The sequence below is a fragment of the Perna viridis genome, chromosome 7 (genome assembly GCF_037379345.1).
Source record: "Perna viridis isolate PV_CMFRI_1.1 ecotype Kerala chromosome 7, ASM3737934v1, whole genome shotgun sequence".
NCBI lineage: Eukaryota > Metazoa > Mollusca > Bivalvia > Mytilida > Mytilidae > Perna > Perna viridis.
In genome coordinates, this window is record NC_142451.1 from 4335952 (window position 1) to 4363915 (window position 27964).

General features: G+C 33.7%; 1 protein-coding gene across 2 annotated transcripts; it reads left to right on the top strand.

Moving 5' to 3' along the window:
* On the top strand, positions 1-27909 carry LOC148611027 (uncharacterized). 2 transcript variants are annotated; one of them, XM_088591076.1, is made up of 22 exons: positions 1-101; positions 3956-4005; positions 4339-4542; positions 9850-9937; positions 10709-10854; positions 11610-11843; positions 13143-13307; positions 13594-13881; positions 14376-14610; positions 15126-15322; positions 17139-17243; positions 18344-18486; positions 20528-20674; positions 21040-21134; positions 21688-21944; positions 22739-22923; positions 24038-24187; positions 24625-24743; positions 25529-25791; positions 26134-26203; positions 26566-26762; positions 27360-27909. In XM_088591076.1, the coding sequence occupies exons 2-22, from the start codon at positions 3966-3968 to the stop codon at positions 27653-27655; spliced, it is 3624 nt and encodes a 1207-aa protein (XP_088447202.1). In that variant the 5' UTR covers positions 1-101; positions 3956-3965; the 3' UTR covers positions 27656-27909. The 2 variants fall into 2 exon arrangements, 1 of the variants encoding a protein (XP_088447202.1); XR_015924043.1 differs by lacking the exons at positions 26134-26203; positions 26566-26762; positions 27360-27909 and having other exon boundaries at positions 24608-24743; positions 25529-25668.
* Positions 27910-27964: the final 55 nt, after the last annotated feature.

Below are 27964 nucleotides of genomic sequence, written 5' to 3' on the forward strand. Positions count from 1 at the left end.
GTACAATTCAGTATAACCACAGTACTCATTAGACTAGTCATCACATTGAATACGTTAACATGGACGAAAATCACAGAATTGCGTAGCTAAGATAGTCAAAGGTAAGACATATACTATTAGGATGAGATCAACATCACCTACTTCATTGCAAGTCAGATTCAAACATCATAACTTTTTGTGTCTTCAGGACGTTAGTGTAATTAGTTGTTGATGTTTTACTTTCCACGGTTATTTCAGTCAAATCTGTAATTCAAATCTAACTATAAATGGAGGCCGTCTTTAGTTTACGTATAGTCTATGGACGAGGTATTATACTGGCAAGTTAAATGAAAGTGACAGAGGGCTCTTCTAACGTCCAGAAGTCAATAGGTTTAATGTATAATCACGTATTTAAATGATCATTTCAATGTGTGACTTCTGTCAGGAATGGTGTGTGGCTTCAATCACTTCGTGTCGAGTAAACATGTCCTGACTGCCTACAAATAACAACTGACAAATGCCAATCAAAATTTGCTCATATTCATCGGTTCGTCAAGATAAAGGTTCGTTTCACTGAGATTTGGCTCTGGCAAATGCGAGAAAAGATGTTCTGATACTTTGTTTACCTTGTCCCGAGATCAGACATCTGGGCTTGAAGCCCCTAAGACCTTTCTCAAGTTTATCTTTTGGACTTGCGGTCCATATTTATCTTGGCGTAAATTTTATTACGAGGTTATTCCAATATTTGTTGAGGTTGTTCTTAAAGGCGTTTACCGACTTGCTTTGATATATAAAATACAAAATATGAGTAACTGTGCACAATTAAGTTGAAACATAGTTCAGGTAAAGTTCACAATCACAAGACGAGGAGCTACAATTTCTCGTTGGGATAAATTTCAGACCAAGGACAACTTGCTCCTTTCTAATTCTATTATTTCCACAAGTTAATCTTAATAGTTTTAATTACTCCATAAGAATAAAAAAGTTCTTCCACGAAATATTTCATATATTTTCAATATAGTTGAAAAATGTGAAAACGCCACAATATTTGCGGTGTCAATATGCTTTTACCCCGTCCAGGTCCGGGTGTCGAAAAAGAATAGGCCTGTAGCAGCGCTAAGCTTTTCGTAAAAGGCGACTAAATAGTGCTCAGAAACCTTGCCGGGGGCTAGGCGCTCTGCCCACAGAGCAACTGGGATGTGTGCCCCATATGGTGAAATGGGGTACCCCTGGCGTGTTACATGCTGGGCGTTGTCAGGCTATAATACGGAACACCTGGCCGCAAACCATAGTGGTGCACCGTATTGGGAAAGATGCCACGTTCCTCGCACGTTAAAAAACCCTACTGTGGTAATCTCCCGGAGTAGGAACCATAGGGCTCCGCCACAGGAAGCTAAATTGCCCTACCCTACCCACCTCTCCCTATTTCCAGTGGCAATCAAAATTTCTCGTCGTCCTTGTGTCCCACCCTATTTTTCATTTCATCATCATTTCATGTTCATTTTATCATCCACTTTATGTTCATCGCCTGAATATAGCTGAAATATTGCTGCTCGGGCGTTAAACCCCAACAAACAAACAAAGTCAATGTACTTTTATATTCAGATCCGTTTACTAATAGATTATATTGACATAACTTTGATGTCTGTACAACTAACGCAGTGGCGTAGCACCCAAATCTCGATTAATACTTCTGGAAGGCAACGTATTAGGTATGGCATGCAGTACAAACATAAATTATTGGTACGATTCCTGCCGTATCTACCGTTCATGCCGCTACGTCCCAGTAACGTGCCCATATTTAACCTAATGTATTAACACAAAAATAGAAAAGAGCACAAGACATGTCCTTAAGATCACATGCAAAACACAGAATATATACATCAGGTCTAAAAATATAAAGAAATGTTGGCGGCGATGTTACTTTATATAATTTCCGTCTTCGTCTTTGCATACGGGGCGCCGAATCGGACTCCCGTGGTTTTGTACTCAAAATTCAATTTTGTTCAACAAAAATGACTCGGATTAACAAAATTTATAAAAAAAAAAACTACAAATTTTCAATTTTGTGTCACAAAAGTCTATTCTGTGGCACAAAATTCAAATTTGTGAGACAAAATTCAAATTTGTGAGACAAAACTTAATTTTGTCACAAAAGTCAAGTTTGTGTCACAAAATTCAATTTTGTGAGACAAAGTTGAATTTTGTCACAAAAGTCAATTTTGTATGCAAATTAGTTTACAGAATCCTTTGAGTATGCAAATGAATTCTCTCTTCACGATTTTGTAAGAAGGTTGCTCATTGGATAGAGTAACCACAGGTTTCCGATTACTTCGAACAACGCAGGACGGTTAAGGCCGTATGAAGTGAAATTCTTAAAAATATTTTAAGTTGCATTCTACAGTAAAACTGTTTTGAAATTAAAATTGCTATTATACGTTTTCTATGAGATTTGTTTGATAAAACAGGTTTTAAAATATGCGATTTTTCTACGTTCGATTTATTGAGATTTCTCCTGGTGAATCACGTGATCATTTCCAGACATATTTCAACTCAACTATAAAATGCTTTGCCCGACCTGTTAATCGCAACCAAATTTGTTAAAATTTGACAAGATAATTTGTATTAATGTATGTGCTCCCCCCACCCCAAAAAAAAAGAAATGAAATGAAATGTCAGACTAGCCAAGAAAATCATATTAGAAATGTGTTGCATAGCATGTGTCTAACTTTCGTTTCCCTTTTGTCCACAAACGCTCAAATGATCTATCTTTAGATTCAAGATTAAGTGACACATTGGGTTATACGATTACGATATCCGATATTTCTTTCACTTATATGCTTATTATAACCGTGCACATTCGTACCTTATCCACTGTATTGCAGTGAATGCTTTAAGTTTTTAATACACGTGTACATGATGCTGCACATTTTGAATTTATTTGCATATCCAAAGGATTCTGTAAACTAATTTGCATACAAAGTTGACTTTTGTGACACAATTATTTTTTTTTCTCACGGAATGGAATTTGTGACATAGATTTGAATTTTGTCTAACAAAATTGGATTTTTTCTCACAAATTTGAATTTTGTCTCACAAAAAAGACTTTTGTCTCACAAAATTGATTTTTGTCTCACAAAATTGATTTTGATTACAAAAAGATCGCCCCATTCGGCGCCCCGTATTGTAGGCAAATCACTATTCAGTCAGTTTAAGATCATTTATGTGAGAAGTGATCTAAGTTAATAAACAGGACAAACAATGTGTAATAACTGGCTTATAAGATGTTTCAGACAACTCAGAGCACGTTAAAAATCGGTAAAACGAAAATCATGACAATAAAATTGATCAATACATATTTACTTTGTAGTTGATTTATTGTTTTATAAATATTTTAGCGATTTTATTTTATTTTACTTTATTATTTTGCATTCTTGACATCTCCTATAGCCGATCTGCTTGCTGTTTTCGTTAAGAGACTACGCAGTTTAATGGAATATGAAATAAAATAACAATATTCGTTTTATCTCTTCATTCCATAGACATATATCACCAACATTGCAACAGCACTCTATGTAAATATACGTTCAAGCTACAGTTTACAATCAGAAATATCAAAGCTGATAATATTATGGATTGTCTGTAACCAAAAAGTGCTATACTGAATATCAACAAGCACAGAACAGTAAAAAATCTTATGTTTATTATAAAATGATATGATATTAAATGCATTTTTTTTCTTCTAAATTAAGATACAAGTGAAACATATAATTTATGGACCGAGTGATCCGCACATACGGACCAACTGGTTCGCCATACGGACCGACTTGTCCACCATACGGGCCGACTGGTCACGGTCCCAGAAATCCGCGGGCTGACTTGTCCGGTATTCGTATATATGTATATCAATAGTCGTATTTTATTTGTATTTTTCTTTCGCATTTCCCCATTTAAAAACGTAATTTTCCATTTTTAGAGCATCAAATATGAAAGGGTTATCGATTTTTGTGTTAGCAGCATCAATAGGTAAGTTCTTATAAATCTTTAGAAATTGCCCGTTCTATTCTAGAGACGACATTTCTGAGAAATTATTCAGTAGTCCATATGTTCTCTGTTATGAATATACGTAAATTGTTTGTCTCCAGAACTACTTAAACGTTTATCATTGTTCGGTTGTATTGTAAGCCGATGTTTTCTTTTGTTACGTAACAAAGTAGTTTGTATCACTATGTAAAGAACCCATTGGAACTTAGAAATCATCGCGTAAACTATAAATAAAGGCCGTATTCATTTGCTTGTGGGAAATGAACCACGAACTGAATTACTCGTATTTATTTTCAACAATTTTCTGTTTGATAGCACTGACGAAAGCACTACACTGTCCATCTACTTGGAATAAACTTTACAGGACTTACAGTCGATTTGACGTGTGTGTCAAACGACTTCCGGTACCAGTCACATGGTCTCAAGGCGAGACATTGTGTAAAGATTGGATAGCAACTCCTTTTGAATTGAACGAAACGATGACGAGTAACCAAATCCCCTTTAATTTTCAGGAACAAGGTATGAAATGAGGCATGTGTAGCCTGGAATTTGAATACATTAATATTTTTGTAAATCATGCCTTTTACAGTTTTACATCATCTAGGATTTATTTTTTCTTCATTACTTTACAAAACTTTAGATGTGAGATATAAGCATATAAACGTTGAATCTTTTTTTTAAAGATACGAAACTAGTAAATCTTCTTACTTGGTATTACAAGGTACAAGTTAAATTCTTGTCCGACTGAAATCGGTCAAAAGTTAAAGATTAAATTTGTTTTCTATTTCCTGTAAAAAGCATTTCAAATCGCTGTGTTGATAAATATTTTGTAGCTCATCTAACCCAAAGGGTTATGTTAGCTATTGTCATCAACTGGCGTCCGCCGTCGTAGTCGTCCGTCGTCGTCGTTAACAATTAAATACAAAACTCTGAAACTACCTGACCAATTAGAACTTCAAGTTGGTATGAATGTTCCTAAGGGTATTCTGCAAAAAGCTAATGTGGGGATTTTTGATCCGTCGAAAAACATGGCCGTCGTTACTAAAATAGAACATAGGAGTCAGACAGTAGTTTTTTTGCATATATCTCCAAAACCATTAGGATTAGCCAAATTCTGACGTCGGGGTAAAAGTGAATAGTATGATGAAATCTGTCTTTGATCAAAATATTCGTGTAAATCTTTTCAGCGATGTTGTTGCCCTTCTCGATCTATTTCGCTATTTGTAATGTTATTACTTTTAAAATTGTTCTCCTTTTCTTGCAGTTTGTAATTGTTAATATGAAAACCATAGCATTTTGTTGAAAAAGGTTTATTGCATTATGATAAAGAGGACAAGACCTTTCATCAGTTAAAGTTCCATCAATGGAGTTATGCCCCCTAAAATAGCAATTTTTGATTTTTTTAAATATTTTTTTGCTGTTCCCTTGTTACTTTTTTTCTAAAACTACTTGATCAATTTGATCTAAACTTGGTATGAATATTCCTCTGGGTGTCCTGCTCAGTACTGGTTTGGGGATTTAATTTTCAATCCGTTAACAAACATGGCCACTTTGACTAAAAATAGACTGTAGGGACCGACCATCAGTATTTTTGCAAATATCTCTGAGACTATTAGATTAAGATAAATTCTGTTGAAACAGAGAGTGTTCAGCAAGATAATTTTTTTTGTGAAATTGTTTTTACCCAGTTTGGGTGAGTGTCCTTTTCAGATCACTTGGCCTGAAGGGCCATGTGAGCTATTGCCATCGTCGTCGTAGTCCGTCATCCTCGTTAACATTTTTTTTCAAAACTCTTCTCCTCAGAAACTACTTGACTAATTAATACAAACTTGGTATAAATGTTCCTTAGGGTATACTTCACAGAAATGATGTGGAGATTTTTGATTTTTTGAAAGAGTAATCAAGGGAACCAAGATTCCAGCGAAATCAAAAGAATGTAATCCATGGGCAAAGACCAGACATGGAAAACAGACAAACACAACAAAGAACATAAAGCATCCAAAATAATACTAAGTAACAAAATTAAATGAGTAACCCGGACTCCACTAAAAAACTGGAAGCATGAACCGGGTGCACCGGTAGGGTAAGCGTCCTCTGCTTTTCTAGAAACACCCGCCGAGTTGTTCACAAAAAGTCAAGTCCGGGGTAGACGAAAGAGGAAAGGAAAACTATGACACGGTGAACAAGTAAGTTTTCATGGTGCAGATGGATACATCGTAACGATCCATGAGATCATGATGACGACCATACAACTTTTGTATTGATGACTTCAATCTTGTAGCAAAATAACCATATTCTAGAAGTCTAATTGTAAGAAGTCTATCGCGATACAAAAAAGTCTGCGTAGTTACGGCAAGCTCTGGCATAACGTATGAGTTGTGATATTAAAACTCCATAGGCAAGTGCTGAAGGGATGTTGCCACAGATGAAAGGAAAGTTGACAATTCTGAATGAAAAGTCATTACGTTTGTCGTAAAAATTGGTCGATATTTTTCGTTTGCCATCGATCTCTAATAGTGTATGTCAAGACATGAGGCTGACTTCACAGCGTCTGTAGTATTCCTTATCTCAAGTTCTTTGTGGCAGATGAGATGTATCAAATTTCCAAAACTATGATTGTTTAACGATAATACGTCATCTATATAGCGGAAACTGATATTAAAGAATCTAGCTAAAGGATGTTCTTTCGTTTGAATCAGATCAGCCTCAGCCATAAAGTCAGCCTCATAATAGTGAAGGAATAGGTCAGCAAGTAGAGGAGCACAATTGTTCCCATTGGAATGCCGATCGTTTGTTGGTCAACGCATCCATCACACTGGACAAATACGTTGTCGATCAAAAATTCCAGCATCTTAAAAACATCTTCGGAAGATGATTTAGAGTTATTTTTTACATGGCTGCCATTACTAAAAATATAACATAGGGGTCAGGCAGAAGTTTTTAGCACATATTTCCAAAACCGTTAGGTTAAGAAAAATTCTGACTTGGATAAAAGTGTTTAGCATGATGAGGTCTATCTGTGGTCAAATTTTCATGTTAATTTGTGCAGTCATTTTGGAGTTATTGCTCTTTTTCGACCTTTTTTGCTATTTTTGATGTTATGATTTTCAAATCTTCTCCTCAGACACTACCTGAGAAATTAGAAACAAATTTAGCATGAATGTTCTTAAGGGTATACTGCAAAGAACGGGTGTGGTGATTTTTATACGTCGAAAAATATGGCGGTCGTTACTTAAAATAGAACATAGGGGCCAGACAGAAGTTCACTACCGAAGTTTCATGGTCGTCATCATGAACTCGTGGATCGATATCATGAAAACTGATTTATTCAATGAGTCATAGTTTTCCTTTCCTCGTTTGTCTACCTCGGACTTGACTTTTTATGACCAATTCGACGGGTGTTTCTAGAAATGCAGAGGACGCTTACCCCACCGGTGCACCTGGTCCATGCTCCCAGTTTTAAGTGGAGTCCGAGTTGCTCATTTGCTTTTGTTACTTTTTATGTATGATTTTAGTTACTTGTGTTCTATGTTGTGTATGTCTGTTTCCGTGTCTGGTCTTTATCCCTGGATTACAATCTTTTGATTACCGCTATAACCTTGGTTCCCTTGATTACCTCTCTCGCATATATATCTACAAAACCGTTAGGTTTAGCAAGATTCTGACATGGCGTAAAAATGTTCAGCATGTTGAGATTTATCTGTGTTCTAATTTTCTTGTAAATCTTTAAAACCGTGTTTGGAGTTATTGCCCTTTCATGGCGTCTTTTTACTATGTTTAATTTTATTCAAAAGATTTCTCCTCAGAAACTACTGGACAGAATTCAATAAAAGTTAATGTTATATAATTGTTCTTTACGTATGAGCTTTAGGGATTTATATCCAAGAAAAAAAGCATGGCCCCTTTTACAAATAAGGGTAACATCAAAATTATCGAACACTAATCCGACCTATAGTCAAGTCAAGTCCAGAAGAGATAAAACATCACTGGATAGAAAAATAGGATCTTGTTTTTCAAGCCAGGTGAACGATTCAGGTTCTTTAGAACCTCTAGTTTTAGTAAAACATATGTGATTTATTATTACGTGTAGTTTGTACTCTGAAGACTTGACCAGGGAGGCACATCCAACAGGTAACACAACATTGGCATGTCTAGTTTTGATAAGATAGACAATATGTAGTTAATGGAAACTGCCAAATACATTCCTACAAGCTTAACATGTTATAAAAAGAATATAAACGATTTTAGCTCACCTGGCCGTAGGCCATGTGAGCTGTTACCTTTATTTGGCGTCCGTCGTCGTCGTTGTCGTTAACAATTTTCAAGCCTTTTCTCCTTTGAAACTAGCGAATGGATTTTGATAAAATTTAGTGTGATTGTTTCTTAAGGTTTCCTTAACCAATTAAATGCTTCTCATTTTGATCCGTCTGAAAAGAGGACTGACGTTAATAAAAATAGAAAACAGGGGTCGGACAGTTTTTCCGCATATATCTCCGAAACCGCTAGGTTTAACAAAATTCTGACATGGGGGTAATATTGCTTAGCATGATGAAATATATCTGTGGTCAAAATCACAGAAAATCTATTAATCCATATTGGAATTATTGCCTTTTTTCGACGTTTTTGACTATTTTTAAAGTTATTAATTATTTTAAAAATCTTCTTCTCCCAAACTGCTCTTCAGAAATGATGGAAACTTTGTAAAATTGTTTCTTAGGGTATTTTGCTTTAACTGATTGTTTATATTTTTGAATCGCCGACAAACGAAGCTGCTAGAACATAGTGGTCAAAGTACAGTTTTTTTTTGCAAATAACTTAAAACGTGTTTAATTTTGAAAAAAAAATCTGTTGGAGGTTATATTGTTCACCAGCAGAAGACCGACCTTTGCCGAAATTTTCAAAATGATTCGTTACCCAATACAGCAGTTACAGCCCCAGTTTTATTTTTGTTTTTGTTTTTGCTTTTGGTCGTTTTAATGTGTACAACTTTAAAAATCTTATACTCTGAAACCATGCGACGAATTAAATGAAAGATGGCATAATTGTTTTAGGGTGTCTTGCACGAACTGATCGTTTGAAATGAGTCAAAAACATGGCCTTCGTTATTAAACAAAGGGGTTAAAATGCTTTTTTTGTGTGTTATTTTCCCTCAACTTAATGAGAATGATTAAGGTGGAAGCTATTTATACGATCAACATGATGTTCTCAGTTGACTGACGGTATTGAAATTCTTTTAGTAGCCGTTTTCAAAATGGGTGCCATTTTGCGACCATTTTCACCAGTTGCTCGGATACCAATGATTTTTTGTTTCTTAGAAAACATAGTATTCTAAGTTATTGGTGATTACGGAAGTTTGTTCTGGGCGGCCATTTTCCCGCTAATTTTAATACTTGCTTTGATTTCAACAATATTAGATTTGTTTAGTAACCATGGTCTCCTGAGTTGAATGGTGATAATGAAAATGTTGTATAGCCATGATTTAACCCCATTTCATATCCTTTTTCAGCAAATGTATATTGGGCGTATGCCCCCTCAGACCCAGTTTAATAATAGGGCATAAAGGACCTCTGCCCAAATTTTTTTCCAGAGGTTCTAAAACACTTTAAAGGCATTTTCAGCATTTTACAGTGCCTTAGGTATTCAGTTGAACTTACAGCATTCATCATTATATGCAATTTTTCAGCAGTTTTTTGTCAAATTTGTTTAACAAAGCATGATACCATTAGTTACTTAGTTAATAGAGCAAGGTTTGCCAGGTGAGCGATTCATCTCTTGTTTTTTGTAATTCATTTTTTCTTATTTTTTATCTTTTATTTTTTTTTACAGAAATTTGGAGTTCCTTATTGTTACGTCGTGGTAAATTTTTGTACAGTGGCGATCCTGATACAACAATTGGAGTCGATGCATTTCCTAAGTAAGCAGTAACGTAAAATCTTTTTTTTTTATTTTAAATATTTATTATCAACTTGTACATGTACCAACCGTTATAACTATATAGTCTGCTTTTCGCAATAATATGACATGACAGCTTAGAATTATTCTATACATAAAAACAAATACTCCAATTAAGATTCATATGCTTCATTTGATTCAGTCTTAAGAAAACAATTGATAAACCGATCTGTTTTTACCACGTTCTTTTTTAGAAACACATACCCAAAATTTAATCGCATTTGCTTGTAGTCTTTCGAATTCGATTTCATGCAATATTTTGCCGGACAGAACAAAACTATTATTATTCTTTTCAGGTACATTTATTGTCCTTTCGACGCTTTGCATCTTGTATGGCAAGACATTAAAAAAAAATAGTAATAAAATAATTATCCTTAATCTACATGATATATTTTGTCAATTAGAACGCCCTTTTCGGATCAGAAAAAAAAATCAATCGAATTTAGATACACTTTTTTTGTAAACAATATCTTGAAGATCAACAACCAAATAAGACAATTTCTTTTAAAAAGCCAAATTTGAAAAAAAAATGTTTGTTTTAAAGCCAAATATCCATTTCAAGGGCGCTGTTGTCATCTCAGAAGTGGCAAACACAGCATACGAAGTAATCATTATCCTAGCATACATTCACCTATTTTACTGATGGTCAACACTTGATTGGGACAGATAAAATTACTGACTGATAGATGATGTATTGATTGCTAACGATTTTACCATATTTGTATCTTTGTAGTGTACCATGGGGAGTCAATCAGCCCGACCTGAGCTCAGGTGATTGTGTCAGTATAAACCCCAATTCCTCGGTACAATTTACAGCGTGCTCACGGCAACTGTTTATGTATTGTCAGAAACATTTGATTCGGCCTCTTATTACTGAAGGTAAATGTGACATTTATTAATGATTGCTTGAGGGTTTATACAATCGCTATATGATATTTTTTCATATCTTTTGTTTACTAAAATGCTTTTTATAAAAGTCTTGATAAAGCTGATTAGCATTTCATTGGTGTTTTAATGGTGCATTTACTCACTACCTATAAGCATTGTAGAAATTATTTATTTGTCCCTAATGCAAGTACATTGGGGGTGGCATTTCTATGTTTTTATTGCGTGTTCACCGAAAAAAGCTGTCTCTTAATTAATATGCTAACGGGAATAAATCGCACTTCTCTGCTTTTATCATATTATCGATGATAAAACGTGTTCAGTCTTTATCATGTGGTCTATGTTCATGGTGATGACATTTCTATGTCGTGTTGCATGTTCATGGGAGGCAACTCTCTACAGTAATCAGAGGAATATAACCTTTACCTGCCTTCATTGCAAACTCGTAGGAATGACATTTGTCTGACTTTATCCTTTTTTCAGGGGAATGGTATTTTTGTTTCTGTATTGTGTAATCACGGGAATGGTAATTATACATGTATATCTTATGTTTATATAACAGGGAATGGTATTAACCTGTAATCATTGTATTTTGGGGAATGACATTCAACAGTCTTCGTGTATTTCACATTTTGAAGGTCATTTCTATGTTTATTATATGTTCAAGGGAATGGCATTCACGTATTTATTGTAAAGTTTCACAAATATTTATTTTAATTGATCATACTTTGTGAATCGGTATATTACAGTGCCATCTTACTGCCCCGAGGGGTTTGTTGGTAATGTGAATTGGGGGACGTGCTACAAGTTCGTGAACGAGTCCAACACGTTCAAAGATGCAAAGAAGAAATGCAACGATATTGGAGCAAGTTTACTCTCGAGTACTGGCGAACTTCTGGACAGATCTAATTCTCAGTCTGCGGACTACCAAATTATAAATGCAGTCAATGAATATTTCTACTCAAAATTTACTGGAAATTTGGGTAAATAACCATTTGTAGTATCTTGTATCTTAAGTTTTGATAAAAAAAAAAACAAAAACAAAAACACAAGTGCGAAAATATGTAGTTCAAGTATTTGTATACATATGCAGTATGTTGCACGGTTGCTTTAGAAGACGTACACAAAAAAGAACATAAAGTAACTAAAATAATACATACATGGTAACAAAACAAATGAGCAACTCGGACTCCACTAAAAACTGGGAGCATGGACCAGATGCACCGGTAGGGTGAGCATCCTTTGCTTTTCTATAAACACCCGCCGAGTTGCTCATAAAAAGTCAAGTCCGGGGTAGACGAAAGAGGAAAGGAAAACTTGAGTAATAATTCAAAAGCAGAAAATCTCCCCATTTTTAACCAGTTAAGATAGTTTTGGTCATTCTTAATTACCGAAACACAAGTTGTTTTCTACCACCTCTAATACGATTTCATAGCACATTTTAAAAGGCTGTTAAAAGAAACATCAAGATTTTTATAATCAAAGAAAATTAACTGTCAGTTTGATTCTATCACTTGGAAATGTGATACACACAAAAATACTGTTGAGAATTAGCAGTTAAAAAAGCTTTCAAATAAAAAATCTGATTGAGTATTACGATCAACATATAATTATGCATAGTTAAGAGAGAGACACACACACACAGAGTGGGTGACAGATGATGCATTTTGTTTTAAAAAAAATAGAGATCTCACTCATACTAATGTTCCCCCGCCCCCATTAAAAAAAAAGAAAACGAATGTTGATTTGTAATGGTAAGAATGAAATAAATATCACATCAAGTCACCTTAAAATAAAAGAAAATAATTCTTTGATCTGTTCATACTTTATTGGATATCTGAGTATCCATATTTGATGCAGAAAAACTCCTGTTCTATTTGACATCATAATTAGTTTAATATTACATACTACATATATTGGAACAAAACAAATATTGAGTTAAAATTACATCTGTGCCACCCATTTCATATGATCTGAGTTACATGAAAAGTCTCTTAAACAATTTTTCCGGAACAATTGCCTGTGCCCTTTATTTCAAATTATCCTATCACCAAATAAATATAATCAAATGTTCCTTTAAAGTAATTAGGAATTCATGGTGTTATTATAATCTACCCACAAAAATATGTACATACCAACGCATTATTATAATTTGTAAACTTAAGAGAATGACTATAAATATTGATAATCTGCTTTTAATATTTAAATTAAGGATGACTTATGAGATAAGATAAATCATTAAAACCAGAATTAAGTGGAACCATTTATGTTCATATCTTTAGATTTTGTTTACTGGTTTGAATCCCAGTCGACAGGAGAAATGCCAACAGACATTGGTAGTTGTGGTAGATTGGGATGGATCGACGGTGTTACAGTATATCAGCCGACAGACACGTGCGACTTACAGTTACCTTACATGTGCCAAACTCCAGGGAAAGTAGCTAAAGGTTTGAGCTTTACATCTTATTGCTTGCACAGTCAATTTTCAAGGCTTTGATTTTCTTCCATAGTTGCAATTCAAGTATTTGAACAATCTGTTGAAAATCACCCTTATTGATGTAAGAATATAAGAGAAATGGCCAATTTAAAAGTGAGTACTGCATCAGAATCTAAAAAGTTCTTGTTTGGTGGACTTTTCCCAATTTTAATGGCTTTTTCTTTTCCACTGTTAATATGTAATATATGTAATATACAGTGCTACTTTTCTACAATGTTGTATTTTGTGTACTTCAGACAAAAAGCTAGCAATAGAGATATCCGTAATAGAATGGACCAGTGATAAATTATTACACACAGCATGCAACCTATCTAGGCCATTGTCAGCCGGTGAAACAATGCACATCACCATTAACAACAGACCGATAAGACGGACTTTCATAGGAGACAATAAAGGAAAGCTTTATCTTGGTAATTTGGATTATGTTTACCCGAAAATAAACATAAATGGTGTCCATCGATGTCTAGTTATTGGATTACACAAACGACAAAGTTGGTCCAAAGAAATCAGATTCCAATATCCAGGTAATATTCTATATATCATTGTCAGTGTACCAATGGATTTAAAGCGAAAATAAAATTATTCAGCAAAATAATCATATAAGGCATGGTAAAACATGTAGGAAGATCAGCAATGAACATCCTGGCGGGTATCTTACAAGAAACAGGAACTTCTCCCCTATCTGCGATGTCATTGTCGTTGAAATAAGAGACATCTGTACTATTATCACCCGCCGCTGTTCTTTTTGGAACGTAATGTGAAAGTTGTCATATAAATAAGCATATTTGCATGTCACTATTGACATATATGTCCATGCAAGATGCAATAATAAGTTGTGACATTCATACAAACAGTATTCTAGTTTAACTTCGGTTTAATTAAAGTTATTTGCTTCATATTTTTGTCTATGAAACGTTTGCCATTATAATACAAAAAAAGTATTTGTGTATTTTCTTATCACTTTTGGTACATACTTATTGGGTAAAAGCATTTTATACAAAATTTACATTATCCACAGAAACCAGATCAGTATTTTTACAAGGATCTATCGGAATCTCGGATATTTTACCAGCTACCGATGTCCTCAGATTCAATCTGGCCACTGAGCCAGAAAAACAAATAACAGTATTTTCTCCCACCTACAACTTGCAGATGTCATGGTCGAGCATGATAAGTAATCTCCGAGAAATTCTACCTCTATCTTCTGTTGGATTTCCCCAATCTGATCTATACACAAGAGTTACTGGATTTAGGTAATTAAACATAAATATTAAGTTCTGCCACCAAGATGAACTTTAGCTATTTCTAACTTCAAGGGTCGTGGAGTTGTTTTATTTCCATTGACAGAAATTTTTAACTTTCAAAACAATTAGAGTAGTTGTTATTCCGAACAGATTTCAGTTAAATAAAATGTATAACATTTTAACCAATATCATAAGCAAATCTAGAGAAAATCAAACGAATAACAAAATAGAATAATAAGAACTTATTCCAAAACTCTGATATTTTTTATCATGAATTAGGTGCAGCGATAGAGTGAAATCCAACCTTGTCAAACATTCCTAAATCCAATTAATCATGGATTAGGTGCAGCGATAGGGTGAGATCCCACCTTGTCAAACATTTATATATCCAATTAATCATGGATAAGGTGCAGCGATAGGGTGAGATCCCACCTTGTCAAACATTCCTAAATCCAATTACAGTCAAAACTTTTAGTTGAATGTTGATTGCTTTCTTTTATGTCTCTGTCTGGATACTATTTTAGTGGAAATGGCAAAACCATGACCTTTGACCTGATGATACAACATTATACACAGTACACAGCAGAGAAAGAAGTTCTCGCAATATCGTTACTTAAAGATGGAATAATTAATCAGCTCAGTAAACTTGATCGGAAGCGCAGAAAACGGGCAACAATAGCATATTACTTTGACCCTAGTGAATTAAACATTAGGAGCACTCGTAAGTATCACATACTGGTTTGGTCCTAATTCACTGAACATTAGTAGCACTCGTAAGTATCGCATACTGGGTTGACCCTAGTTCACTGAACATTAGTAGCACTTGTAAGTATCACATACTGGTTTGACCCTAGTACACTGAACACTAGTAGTGCTGGTAAGTATCACGTCCTAGTTTGGTCCTAGTACACTGAACATTAGTAGTACTCGTATGTATCACATCCTGGTTTGGTCCTAATTCACTGAACATTAGGAGCACTCGTAAGTATCACATACTGGTTTGGTCCTAGTACACTGAACATTAGTGCTTGTAAGTTTCACGTCCTAGTACACTGAACATTAGACGTACGCATAAGTATCACATACTGGTTTTACACAACAGGTAATGAATTCTACAAATATAAATGTACTATAAAATTGTTCATTTCAGAGTAGAATGAGTAATCAAGGGAACCAAAGTTCTAGCGGTAATCAAAAGAATGTAATCCAGAGACAAAGACCAAACACGACAAAAGACATATACAACAAAGAACAAAAAGTAAAAAAAATAATACATACAAAGTAACAAAAGCAAATGAGGAACTCGGACCACTAAAAACTGCGAGCATGGACCAAGTGCACCAGTAGGGTAGGCGTCCTCTGCTTTTCTAGAAACACCCGCCGAGTTGCTCACAAAAAGTCATTTCCGGGGTAGTCGAAAGAGTAAAGGAAAACTATGACACGTTGAACAAATCAGTTTTCATGACGCAGATGGATACACCGTAACGATCTACGAACTTCTGTAGTGATGACTTCAGGTTTGTAGCAACGTAACCCTGTTCCAGAAGCCTACTTGTTAGAAGTGTAGCGCGATACAAATGTCTTGTGTAGTTTCGGCAATCTCTGGCATAACGTATGGGTTGTGATATGAACACTCCATACGTAGGTGCTGAAGGGATGTTGTCACAGATAAAAGGTAAAATGACAATTCTGAATGAAAAGTCATCACGTTTGTCGTAAAGTTTGGTCAATAGTTTTCTCTTACCATCGATTTCTAAGTGTAAGTCAAGATATGAGGCTGACTTTACAGTGTCTGTAGTATCCTTTATCTCAAGTTCTTTGTGGTAGATGCGAAGTATCAAATCCCCGAAATTAGGATTGTTTAAAGACAATACGTCATTTATATAGCGGAAACAGAGATTAAAGGATCTAGCTGAACGATATTCTATAGAGTGAAGGAATAGGTCAGTAAGTAGAGGAGCACAATTTGTTCCCATTGGAATGCCGACCGTTTGTTGAAAAACGTGTCCACCACACTGGACAAACAATAAAACAATTTGTTAAGTCCAATTATGGGATGTCCATGGAATAACACAATATATCAAATAATGATACATTATTGATCACATTAATAAGATATAAAAATTAAAATGAAAAATATGTAAAATTTTAACAATATCACAACTTATATTAACTTATCAGGTGAAGGTCAAAAGGTCAAAGAATCTGCTACAAACAACTTACTTTCTTTTTTTTTCTTTTTTTTTTTTACTAAACAAACCAAAAATAAAATTCAACAAAAAACTAAAACTAACAAGTATAAAGCGGATCTGTAATAAGTTTATATAACTTAACATCTTGTGGACATCTTAACTGACTGTAAATGACTTAAAAGCGCCTACCAAACTCGAAAGGAGATATTGTGTTTTTTTACGTTATCTAACTTGATAGAATTGTTTACCGAGTTTATTACGTTTAAGATAAAACATATTGTCATGGTACGAAATAAAGTTACTACTAATATTCTGTATGTTAATCCCGTGTGTATTTCCAATTAGTTGTCTGTGGTGGCCTGGTATATATACCCGAACTAGAAACAACTGTTGAGTTTTCTCCTGTACCTTATGGATCAAATGCTGAATCTAAAGAAACTTGTATTACCGGTAAGAACAATAAAGTGAATAGGACTAGTGTTTTCTATAAGGATTATGTGATGATTTCTGTTTCTTTTTTTTCAAGTGTTTTGAGTTTTATCTTAAGACGCCAAGACTTTTACCATGATATTAGAGAAGTAACGTTTATTTTATCATGTTAATCTATATTTGCAACATTTGCCAAACACGGCTAAATGTGGCGCAAATGAAACTATAATCTCATAAGCCAATAGATATACAGTTATAAGATGTAATACTTTCAGAGCTTATTTACATTTGTAGACTGAAATGTCATAATTTACTGTTTTGTATTTAGGTTATACGCTGGTGCATTTTCGCCATATCCGTAGCCTACCTGCCCGAAAGCTAGGTGAGCTATTGCCATCACTTGGCGCCCGTCGTCGTCGTCGTCGTCTGTCGTCGTCATTAACAATTTTTCCTAACTCTTCTCCTATAACACTACTCGATCAATTATAACCAAACTTGGTATGAATGTTCCTTTGGGTATTTTGCATAGAACTGACTTGAGGATTTTTGATCCGTCGAAAAACATGGCTGTCTTTACTAAACATAGAACATTGGGGTCAGACAGAAGTTTTTCGCATTTATCTCAAAACCCTGTAGGTTTAGCTAAATTTTTATCCAAGAAAAAATATGGCTGCTTTCACAAAAATAGAGTTTTGCTTATCGAACCAGGTGAAGCAAAGGCTCTTCAGGCTCTTTACAGCCTCTAGTTTTTTTTATTATAGTCTTTAGGTGATGAATCGTAAAGTAACAAATTCATTCTTTTTTTTTTTACCTTTATCGGAAAGATGTTCATGATGTATGTATGTTTGCCTTATATATGCATCATATTCACCATTGGTTTGGAATAGTTATTTGTATTTAATGCCAACTTTTTGTTCACATATGTTTTCTGTTTTAACTTGAAGTGAGCATCAGATAAAAACCTTCTTCTTCATCGAAGGCTGTATGCTTTAAGTTATTTTGATGGGCAGTAAATGTATGGGAATAGTTTTCAGTAGATAAAATACTGCACTGGTCTAATTTCCATACCCAAAAGCCGAAATACATTTAAAATACATGAAAAATATCTTACCTTTATTCAGATAAGAGACCCCTTGTTACTGCAGAGTGTCATGGTGCCCTACTGACTACCACGGAGTTAAGGGACATAACTGTAAACTCTAAGTGTTTGTTTAATGACTTGTCTGAGTCTTCGGTGACTGATGCTCTACGTAATATAACAGAGGTTTGTTTATTCTTCTTATAGAATTTAATATATGATTTTAGAATCACAATAGTATGAATTGGTGTCTGCATTGTTTGTCCATCAGTATAATTAATGTTTAGGCAAATCAAATATGTAAATCTAACAACACTTTAATTAAACATGTCTATTCAAACTGTCAGTATCCAAATACCTACGGTAATGTATAATGATAGATATTTTTTGTAAGTATATTCACCAAAATTAGAGAGCTAAGTCTTATTGTTACTTCAATTGAATGTGTAAGATGCATGAATATCCCAACCCATTAGTGACCTCAAATGTACATCATTACAGAAAAGTTGTTGTTTCATTAAAATATAGTAAAATATCGATTTGTTTTCTCTTGGAAGTTTCTATTCAATCGTCTTCTATATAATGATAAATTATCAAATGTCAATGTTATGCTTTTTGTAATTATTGATATACACACGACAATCAAGTTTTATAAATTTATAAAGAATTGTTCATCATTGCTTTATCAGTTGGTTTCCCTCATTGGTTATGAACTACATGTAGGTTTAAAATTATATTTTAACATTTCAGAACTTGACCTCAATGGAATATGATCTCCTTGATCATCATAAATGGTCTCCATATAAAGCAAAATGGCTAAGGAATTTGATGGTAGATAGGTGGAAATAGTCAAAAGAGTGGGAAAATATTAATACAAAAAAAATACATTGAGGCTAACAAAGTTTTTTTTTAAGTTTTGTGTTGAAAAGAGAGACGAGTTTACTCTTGGTTTATTTGAGATTTTGGCAGGCAGATACAATGACCCTTTTCACTTCAGTAGTAGGATATTGTATTATGGTGCATGTGTTTAGGATAACATTTTCATCATGCTAATTTATATATTTGGAGAAAGTATTTAATTATAAGGCATACTATAAGTGGTGCAGTGTTCACCTCTCGCGATGATTACAAAAATAATACTTGTTAACTTTGTAGATAAATATTCTCTTCGAACCTTTTTTTTATTAGTAGTTTCTACTAGTTCCTAAATTCATTAGTTTTTATGGTACGCGAGCATGTAACTTTCTGTGTTTATAACCATTTAACTGACAGGCAGATGCAATGACCCTTTTCACTTCAGTAGTAGGATATTTTATTATGGAGCATGTGTTTAGGATAACATATTCATCATGCTAATTTATATATTTGAAGAAAGTATTTAATTATAAGGCATACTATAAGTGGTGCAGTGTTCATCTCTCGCGATGATTACAAAAATAATACTTGTTAACTTTGTAGATAAATATTCTCTTCGAACCTTTTTGTTATTAGTAGTTTCTACTAGTTCTTAAATTCAGGAGTTATATGGTACGCGAGCATGTGACGTTCTGTGTTTATAACCATTTAACTGACAAATCATTTCGTTGTAAACTCATTTTCAAGTAAAAAAAATAGAATTTCTCCCTTTTTCAGTCTTTTTTTATAAGAGTTTTACAAATACCTGACATTTAACAAACATGTATTTCATTTAAGCTTTATAATCTTTGAAATCATTGTCAACTCTCACACTACATTTGTCACATAGTGAAATGCATATTACAGTACCTGAACCGATCCGTGCAACAAAAATTTCGATCGGTCATCGATCACCAATCAGTTTCCGATCAGTCATCGATCCGTCAAACCGATCCATTTAACTGGTGATCGCATCACGTGACCACAGAGCGGTCAATGTATTTTACGGTTTTTGTTGTTTTCTTTGTTAATTTTACACATATTTACATCGATTAATACTTTTTTTCTACATTTCTTTAATTTAAAACAGATCTTACGTCATTTTACATAACAAAACTGCGATCAGATCGGTCACCGGTCATCGGTCACGATCCGTCAGCGATCAATCAGTCAACGGTCATCGATCCGTCAAATCATTGCGCGGATCGGTTCAAGGACTGTATCAGCATTTCTCAGAATGGTATCAAAATGTACGTGTTAGAAATTCAACTATAATATGTCGCACGTAACAATGTATATGTGTCTTGTAACTATTGTTACTTCTATGTTTTAGACCAGAATAAACGAAGCCAATGTACAGGAAGTAGTTGATAAAGTGAAGAATTTAACTTCTGATACAAACATTTTGACTTCATTTGACGTCATTAGCGTTGCAGATATTCTTGTTGAAGTCAGTAATTTGACTCAAGTAGACGAAAAGGTAAAAATAAAAAGTTAAGATATTTGACCTTCCCTCTTTCATCATTTGTGTATATGCTCGCTCTTGACAAAAAATACGATTATAATGGTCGGGTTTCTTAAAGTAGTCGCTAAAATCAGCACAAAAAAATTAATAGGCAATCAGGGGAATACAAACAGAAATAATATCTTCCCGCATAAACGTCCATTCTCCTATCCGAATCGTTAATTGAAATCTTAAAATGGAAAAAATGTTATCAGGTAATGAATAACTAGTTACTAAATATATTCAATTTATACAATGTATTCTTTTATTGTTCCAATCTGACTTGTCTATAAAAGTCTTTTTTTTTCATGACGTTTATTCCATTAGCTTATATATTTCAGGTCGTAAGCCAGACAATAGACATTATAAACGATATTACTAACATACAAATTGACAAACTGAAAAGGTCACAAGATGAAGGTAGCGCCACAAACAGGTAACTAATGTGTTTTTCGCACAAGGACTGTTTTGCTGTCCTTTATTCTGACGCTAATTATTTTTTAGGAGTAACTTTTTTAAGTGTTAATAATTGTACTAGATAATGTTCAAATGTTTTATTGAATTTCATTTATTACAGAACACCACACATCAATAGGGAAAAAATCTAGTATAAACATCTTCCATATTGTCATTTTTTATCATCTACTTTCGGAATAACTACTGTTAAATGTTAATATAATCATAAGCCACGTATTTAACATGTATACAAATGCAAATTAGGTATAACACTTAACACCAAGTTCTTCAAATGATGTACAAATTGGTCAGTGTAGAGGTCTAACAGTTAAACATTTCATACCGCTGTATGGTTATTCCTTATGATTTTTACATTAAAGCTGTGTAAAACCTATACGAGGCTGTCATCTGCGCTGATTACTGAAAGATTAATACAAAAATGTTTGTTCTTTTTAAGAAAGAGCATAACGGCTTCGAAATACGGGACAAATGTGACCAACAATCATCCAACATATGTGTATATACTTTTACAGATTGTTAGAGGTCGTTCAACATCTTTCGAAGACTATAGCATTGCGTGGTTCCAGCTTCAAAGTTTTAAAAGAAAATATTTTAATGGAAATATATGACTTAAATATAAATTCCACTTCATATGTGATTGGGATACAGATACAAGGAGATTCACAACAGGCTCTGACCAATAGTATCATCAATAATGTTCTTGAAGGAACCGATCTAAACTTTGATGGCATTGATGCTGCAATAGTTCTCCCAGAAAAGTTGATAAACAGTAAGTTTTAAACAGTTAAAACCTTGTTAGTAGTCAGAAGATTTTTAATTGATAGTAACATATTTATTCCAAAAACTAATAATCTGAAATTGGTTGCACAGCAGACCATGCCTATATATGCATTTGCATATTTTTTTCAACTCCGGCAACATACAACACTCATTACAATACTTCAAAGACAGATTACCAAATTGGTTGCACAACACTTAGATATTAATTACTATATAGTATCAACTGCACTTAAATCTTGATAGTTTTTCTTAAATAAAAATAATAAATTTCTTCTGATTGACGAGTCTATAAACAGAAGTTCACCCGCATACATACATATATTGTAATTCTAGTTTTATCTGCACCATGGAAACTGATTTATTCAACGGGTCATGGTTTCCTTTCCTCGTTTGTCTACCCCGGACTTGCCTTTTTATAAGCAACTCGGCGGGTGTTTCTAGAAAAGCAGAGGACGCTTACCATACCGGTGCACCTGGTCCATGCTCACAGTTTTAGTGGAGTCCGAGTTGCTCATTTGCTTTTGTTACTTTATATGCATGATTTTAGTTACTTTATGTTCTGTGTTGCGTGTGTCTGTTTTCCATATCTGGTCTTTGTCGCTGTATTGCATTCTTTTGATTACCGCTATAACCTTGGTTTCCTTGATTACTCTTAAACTATCAGAAGGTATGCTTACTAACTTCTTAATCTACAACGTTTGGTGCCTGTTAACATTAAATGCTTATTTCTTCTTTTCATCTGATGAATACTTTCTACCATTCCCATTTTATTCTGTTTTTCAGAAAGTAGAAATGCAACAAGAGTTGTCCTCAACATTTACAAGAACTGGAACTTGTTTTCTGTAAGGTCAGATATCAAAGAATACTTACCAAACAGCAGAGTTATAGCAGCCAGTCTATTTATAGATGGTATACCTGTGCAGTCACTTGGAGACTATGAGGTGGTGTCATTGTATCGCCCTCGGGAGGTAGGAGGTAACATAAGGACACTCCACAACAATTTATGAAAAATCTTAAGAACGTTCTTTTTATATCAAACGTGTGTGCTGTTGAGAAGGAATGCTATTTAATTTCCGACTAAGATTATCAAGGAAACCAGGATTAGAACGTTATTAAAAAAACACAATTCAGGGATAATGATCAGACAAAGAAAATTGTCACAATACAAAGAAAAGTACAAAATATAACACGCAGAAACACCCGTGAGATGCTCATAAAATGTCACGTTCGGGTATACAATAGAGGAAAGAAACACTATGACACGGTGAACAGATTCAGGTGGATACACCATAGAATTTTTGTAGAGGTGACTTTAACCTTGTAGCAACATAACCTTGTTCCAAAAGGTCATGCTTGGTACAAACATCCGCGTAATTTCGGCCAGCTTTGGCATAACGTATTAGTTGCGATATGAAAAAAAATATGCAGATGGTGAAAGGCTGTTGGCACAGACGAAAGAAAAGTTGAGGGTACAATACGAGATATAATCGCGTTTGTCGTATAGTTCTGTTATGAGTTTTCCCTTTTTATCGAAGAGTCAAGCTACGTGGATGACTTCAGTTTGTTTGTAGTATCCTTTATCGCAAGTTCTTTTGGGGTAGATGCGATGTATTGAATCCATGAATCTAGAATTGTGTTCAGACAAAACGTCATATGTATAGCGTAAATTGAGATTAAAAGATTTGGCGAAACGATGTTCCTCATTTTTTATAGAATCATCTATATAGTCAGCCTCATTAAGAGTGAACGACTGATATCGTACAGGTTTTATTCTTTGCCTTGAAGCTGATGACTTCTTTGGTGGTTTGATAAAAGTTTGAAAAGCATCCATCAACATTATGGGAAAAAAAGACTACGTTACATATAAACCATTTAATAATTTCAAACTTTATGAATATATGAACACATTGATTGTAGACAAAATAGGTAATCCCAAAACAAGTATGAACTTTGCATCACAATGCGTACATATTTATCAATCGTGTAAGTACATTGATTTTAAAATGTACTTAAATTGTTGTGGTGTTCATTAGAAATTTAAATAGACACAACGATTACTTGCAGGACTTTGTTTTTATTCAGGTTTCAGATCAGGATGTTTGTGGATATTGGAACTATGATATTCATGATGCCTCTGGTGGCTGGGCTACCGATGGCTGCAGATTGAATAAAACTGATACAGGAAAATATATATGTGTCTGTGATCATTTGACTAATTTTGCTGTCCTTGTGGTATGTTATGATCTTTTTCTTATTTTATTGTTTATATTTACAACTTAATTATATGACTTAAAAAAGTTTATTCATTTTGCCTTTAAGGTATGTTCTTTGTTGATTTCATAATATAAGTTTGTTCAAGAAATTACATTTTCTTTTACAGTTTTTTTTTCTGAAATCAATGTTTTATCATATTAATTTTAAAAACATTAATGGGCCTGTTTGAAGAATAATATAGTAGTAAAAAGGAACAGGAAGACAATAACCCATCTAAATAGTTTAGTTATGTAAAATTTGGGTTCTTGATTGCTTATTGTTGACAATGTTCCTGCATTGTCTGCTTTCTTCCTATGTATTTCATTTTGATGCTGCTAATGAGAGGTTACTCCTTGAAACACGTACACAATATATCGAAATTTGCAATAAATGTGATAGGCATTTTTGTGTTTAAGAATCTTGGAGGTCAGGATACATTATCAGACTCCCTTGCTATTAACATTATATCATGGATTGGATTGATTGTTTCCATCGGTGGACTGTCTCTGACTATACTCTCCTTCTTCTTGTTCAAGTAAGAAATATGTGTATTATAGAATTACTTTATATATCTTCACCAATTGCTTTTGCATGTCATAACACATAAGAAAAACCCAAAGTGACAGGAAGAATGAATAGATCTACCTGACAATTAATCCTTTGACATAACTTGCAGCAACAATCCAGGATATCATTGGTTCTTTAATGAGTGTGTTGTATAATGAGATAATGATAGCCCTTTACTGGACATATTGGAGATTCGACTTTCTACAAGTCCGTTTCAAATTGTATTAGTTCTATATAAGCAGACTTTAGTTTTGTTTGATTATAGACTTGCAATTCAACTTAATTATAATTGTTTGTAGATGTTGTTAAATAATATGCTTGCCAGATAGATCACATAATCTATCATGTTGCCATGTTAAACATTAGTAATGTTTACTAGTTTTGCCCTTTAGAGGAGGTAAGCTAAAAATGCGTAACAATAGCAAACGAGGAGGGGATCCGTGGACAAACAGTCGCCATTGAAACTAAATAAAACAAACGAAGTACATGCTATAAACGGATGGCACGAAGCAACCAAAAAGTACACACAAAACAATCGAACTGTACAAACGACACTGAACTGTTTACAAACACCCAAAAATATTTTATATATATAAATAAATATGTAGAAAGTAACCAAAGTACCATTTTTCAATACAAATTTACATTTGTACTTCTCCAAAGAAATCATGGATGTCATACAACTGTATTTTGCTGTAAAAGTTTGTTAGAATATTTCATATTATCGTTGTTGTTTGTGTAATTATTATATAGGCATCTTAGAAAGGGAAGAGCACAACAGACACTGTTCAATTTAGCTCTCTCTCTTCTGTGTTTCCTGATAGTATTTATAGTAGGAATCGAGCAGACCCAAGATTACTATGGGTGTATAACTGTTGCTGTGTTGATACATTACTTTGTATTAGTTTCCTTTATGTGGATGTTGATGGAGGGCATTCTTCAGTATCTAAGATTTGTCAAAGTTCTTGGAACCTACATACCGCATTTTATCCTTAAGACAGCTATCCCGGCTTGGGGTAAGATTTAACATTTATATACATTCTGCATGAATTACGTCCAAACAATCAACTCTTAATATCATGCATTCGTCCACTGATCACAGATAATTACAACAATTACAATGAATCTCGGCAAGGCATTACGTTCTATGTCAGTGTGTATCTTTTTAATGCTATTAGTAAACATTTTTGTCTATGGGTTGTAGATATCCAGAAGTATACTAAATATTGGTACTTGAAAACATAAAATATTCATCGACCTCTTATACATTAAATATTATATAATAAATGAGAGTTGTTATATACATATATATATATATATATATATACAAAAATATTATTTCTTCCTCCTTACCACAGGTATTCCACTGATTCCGGTTATCATAGTCCTCATCTACGACTATCATCTTTACAATGGAGGAAACAAGGCGTATGTATTTTTGGAAAGTTTTTTGATAAGTTGTCCTATGGTTACAAACGTTTCATTGACGTCAATATATTTAGTTTGTTTTTTTATTTGATAATTCAGCAGCTTCATATTTTAATTAAACGCAGTTGTTTAGATTCATTGATGCTTTTTGTACTTGTGTTAAGTTGAGCTAAGGTAATGACTGCAATAATGGTAGAATTTTCCACACTTGTTGGAGGTATATGTAGTTTCTGAAAGTATAAACTTATCTCATTCGTAATTTGTTCCTAAATATACTGTATAATTTCATTTGTAAATAAATGCATGATATAACTATTAAATAATAATTTTCCGCAATCTTTTCATAATTTTTAATCTTTCAGATGTTGGATGTCACTTACAGCTTTTTACTACGCCTTTGTTATTCCAGTTGCCTTGATAATTGTCGCAAATATGATAGTATTTGTAATGATTATCAAAAATCTAGTAGGTCGTCCTAAAGGCCTCCAATCTAATCAGTCGGAGCGAAAGAGGGCCATGATGAACTTCCGTGCCGCTCTCTCTGTGTTTATACTTTTAGGTATGGCAACTTTTTTTATACCATAATAGCTATACAAAAGTAAAGACATAACTTTATTTCCATATTTTTGTCCCTTGTCTTAGGGTTTGTCTACTTATCTTGATATTGTTTGATAATTGTTTCTACTAACTTTTTCTGCTAATATTTAAACTTTGATCTTCTTTATCACGTGAGTTAAACGGGAATTCACGTGTAGCAAATAGGAAATTACACCCAGTCGATTGTAGATTTAAATTATTTTATACTTGTTTGACATTTTGACATTTTTTTTCTTATGTTTCAATCATCGGGAAATTTGTTATTGTTTGTTGATTTAGATACCGACCATTTTTAATACGGGGGGATTATTTTGAAACAAATATTTCAAATTAGCGCAAACTAATTTATCCATGGTCATAAAAAGAACAAAAAAAGATTGAATATTTCCCCATTACAATGTAGATATTTATAATGAAAATGTTTTACTGCTGCTCAAAGAAAATATTTTCGCGCTTGCGCAAAAAGAAATCTAACTTAACATAAAATCCCAGCTTTCCTCGTGAGGAAAAGGTCTGCAACAGTTGATACTAGCACAAAGTTGATAACTTTCTGTTTCAGGGTTGACTTGGGTATTTGGCTTTTTCACCATAGAAGATGCAAGTGTTGTGTTTCAATACATATTTGTCATTCTGAACGTGTTTCAAGGCTTTCTCATATTTATACTTTTCACTGCCAGAGAAAAACAAGTTCGTCAAAGCTGGAGGAAATTTTGCTGTAAAGAAAAATCAAAAGATAAATACAAATATGCTACGGCGATGGACCATAGCAAATCAAGGGATAATGTGTACTCAAATAGTTCAAACACAAATTCGAAATCTTTGACAACAGGTTTAACCAATGGTAGTAATGCTTGAACTTATATAACTCCGAAACTGGTTTTACAATGTATTCATCTGTAATAAGACAGTAAAGGACTACATGGAACCGTTTATTCTGGCTATTCCAACATTTTTAGTTTTACAGGTAAAAAAGAAAGAAATTTATGTTGGAGTAGCAGAATTCTTATGTAAACAGAAGATTAACTTCGTTTATACTCTAACAACTTTTGTAATTGGTATGAGGAAAATACGGGCGATTCTCATTTTTTAAATAAAAAAATATAATTGTTTTAATTATATATTTTCATTAATATAATATGCATGTGTATGCATGTACTTCATTAG

Bases quoted from the DNA above. Each gene is read 5' to 3' on its own strand.
- LOC148611027 (XM_088591076.1), top strand. From the start codon at position 3,966: ATGAAAGGGTTATCGATTTTTGTGTTAGCAGCATCAATAG. The intron at 21,135-21,687 runs GTAACTAATGTG...ATACTTTTACAG, and splicing joins GAAGGTAGCGCCACAAACAG to ATTGTTAGAGGTCGTTCAAC. The intron at 26,763-27,359 runs GTATGGCAACTT...TTTCTGTTTCAG, and splicing joins CTCTGTGTTTATACTTTTAG to GGTTGACTTGGGTATTTGGC.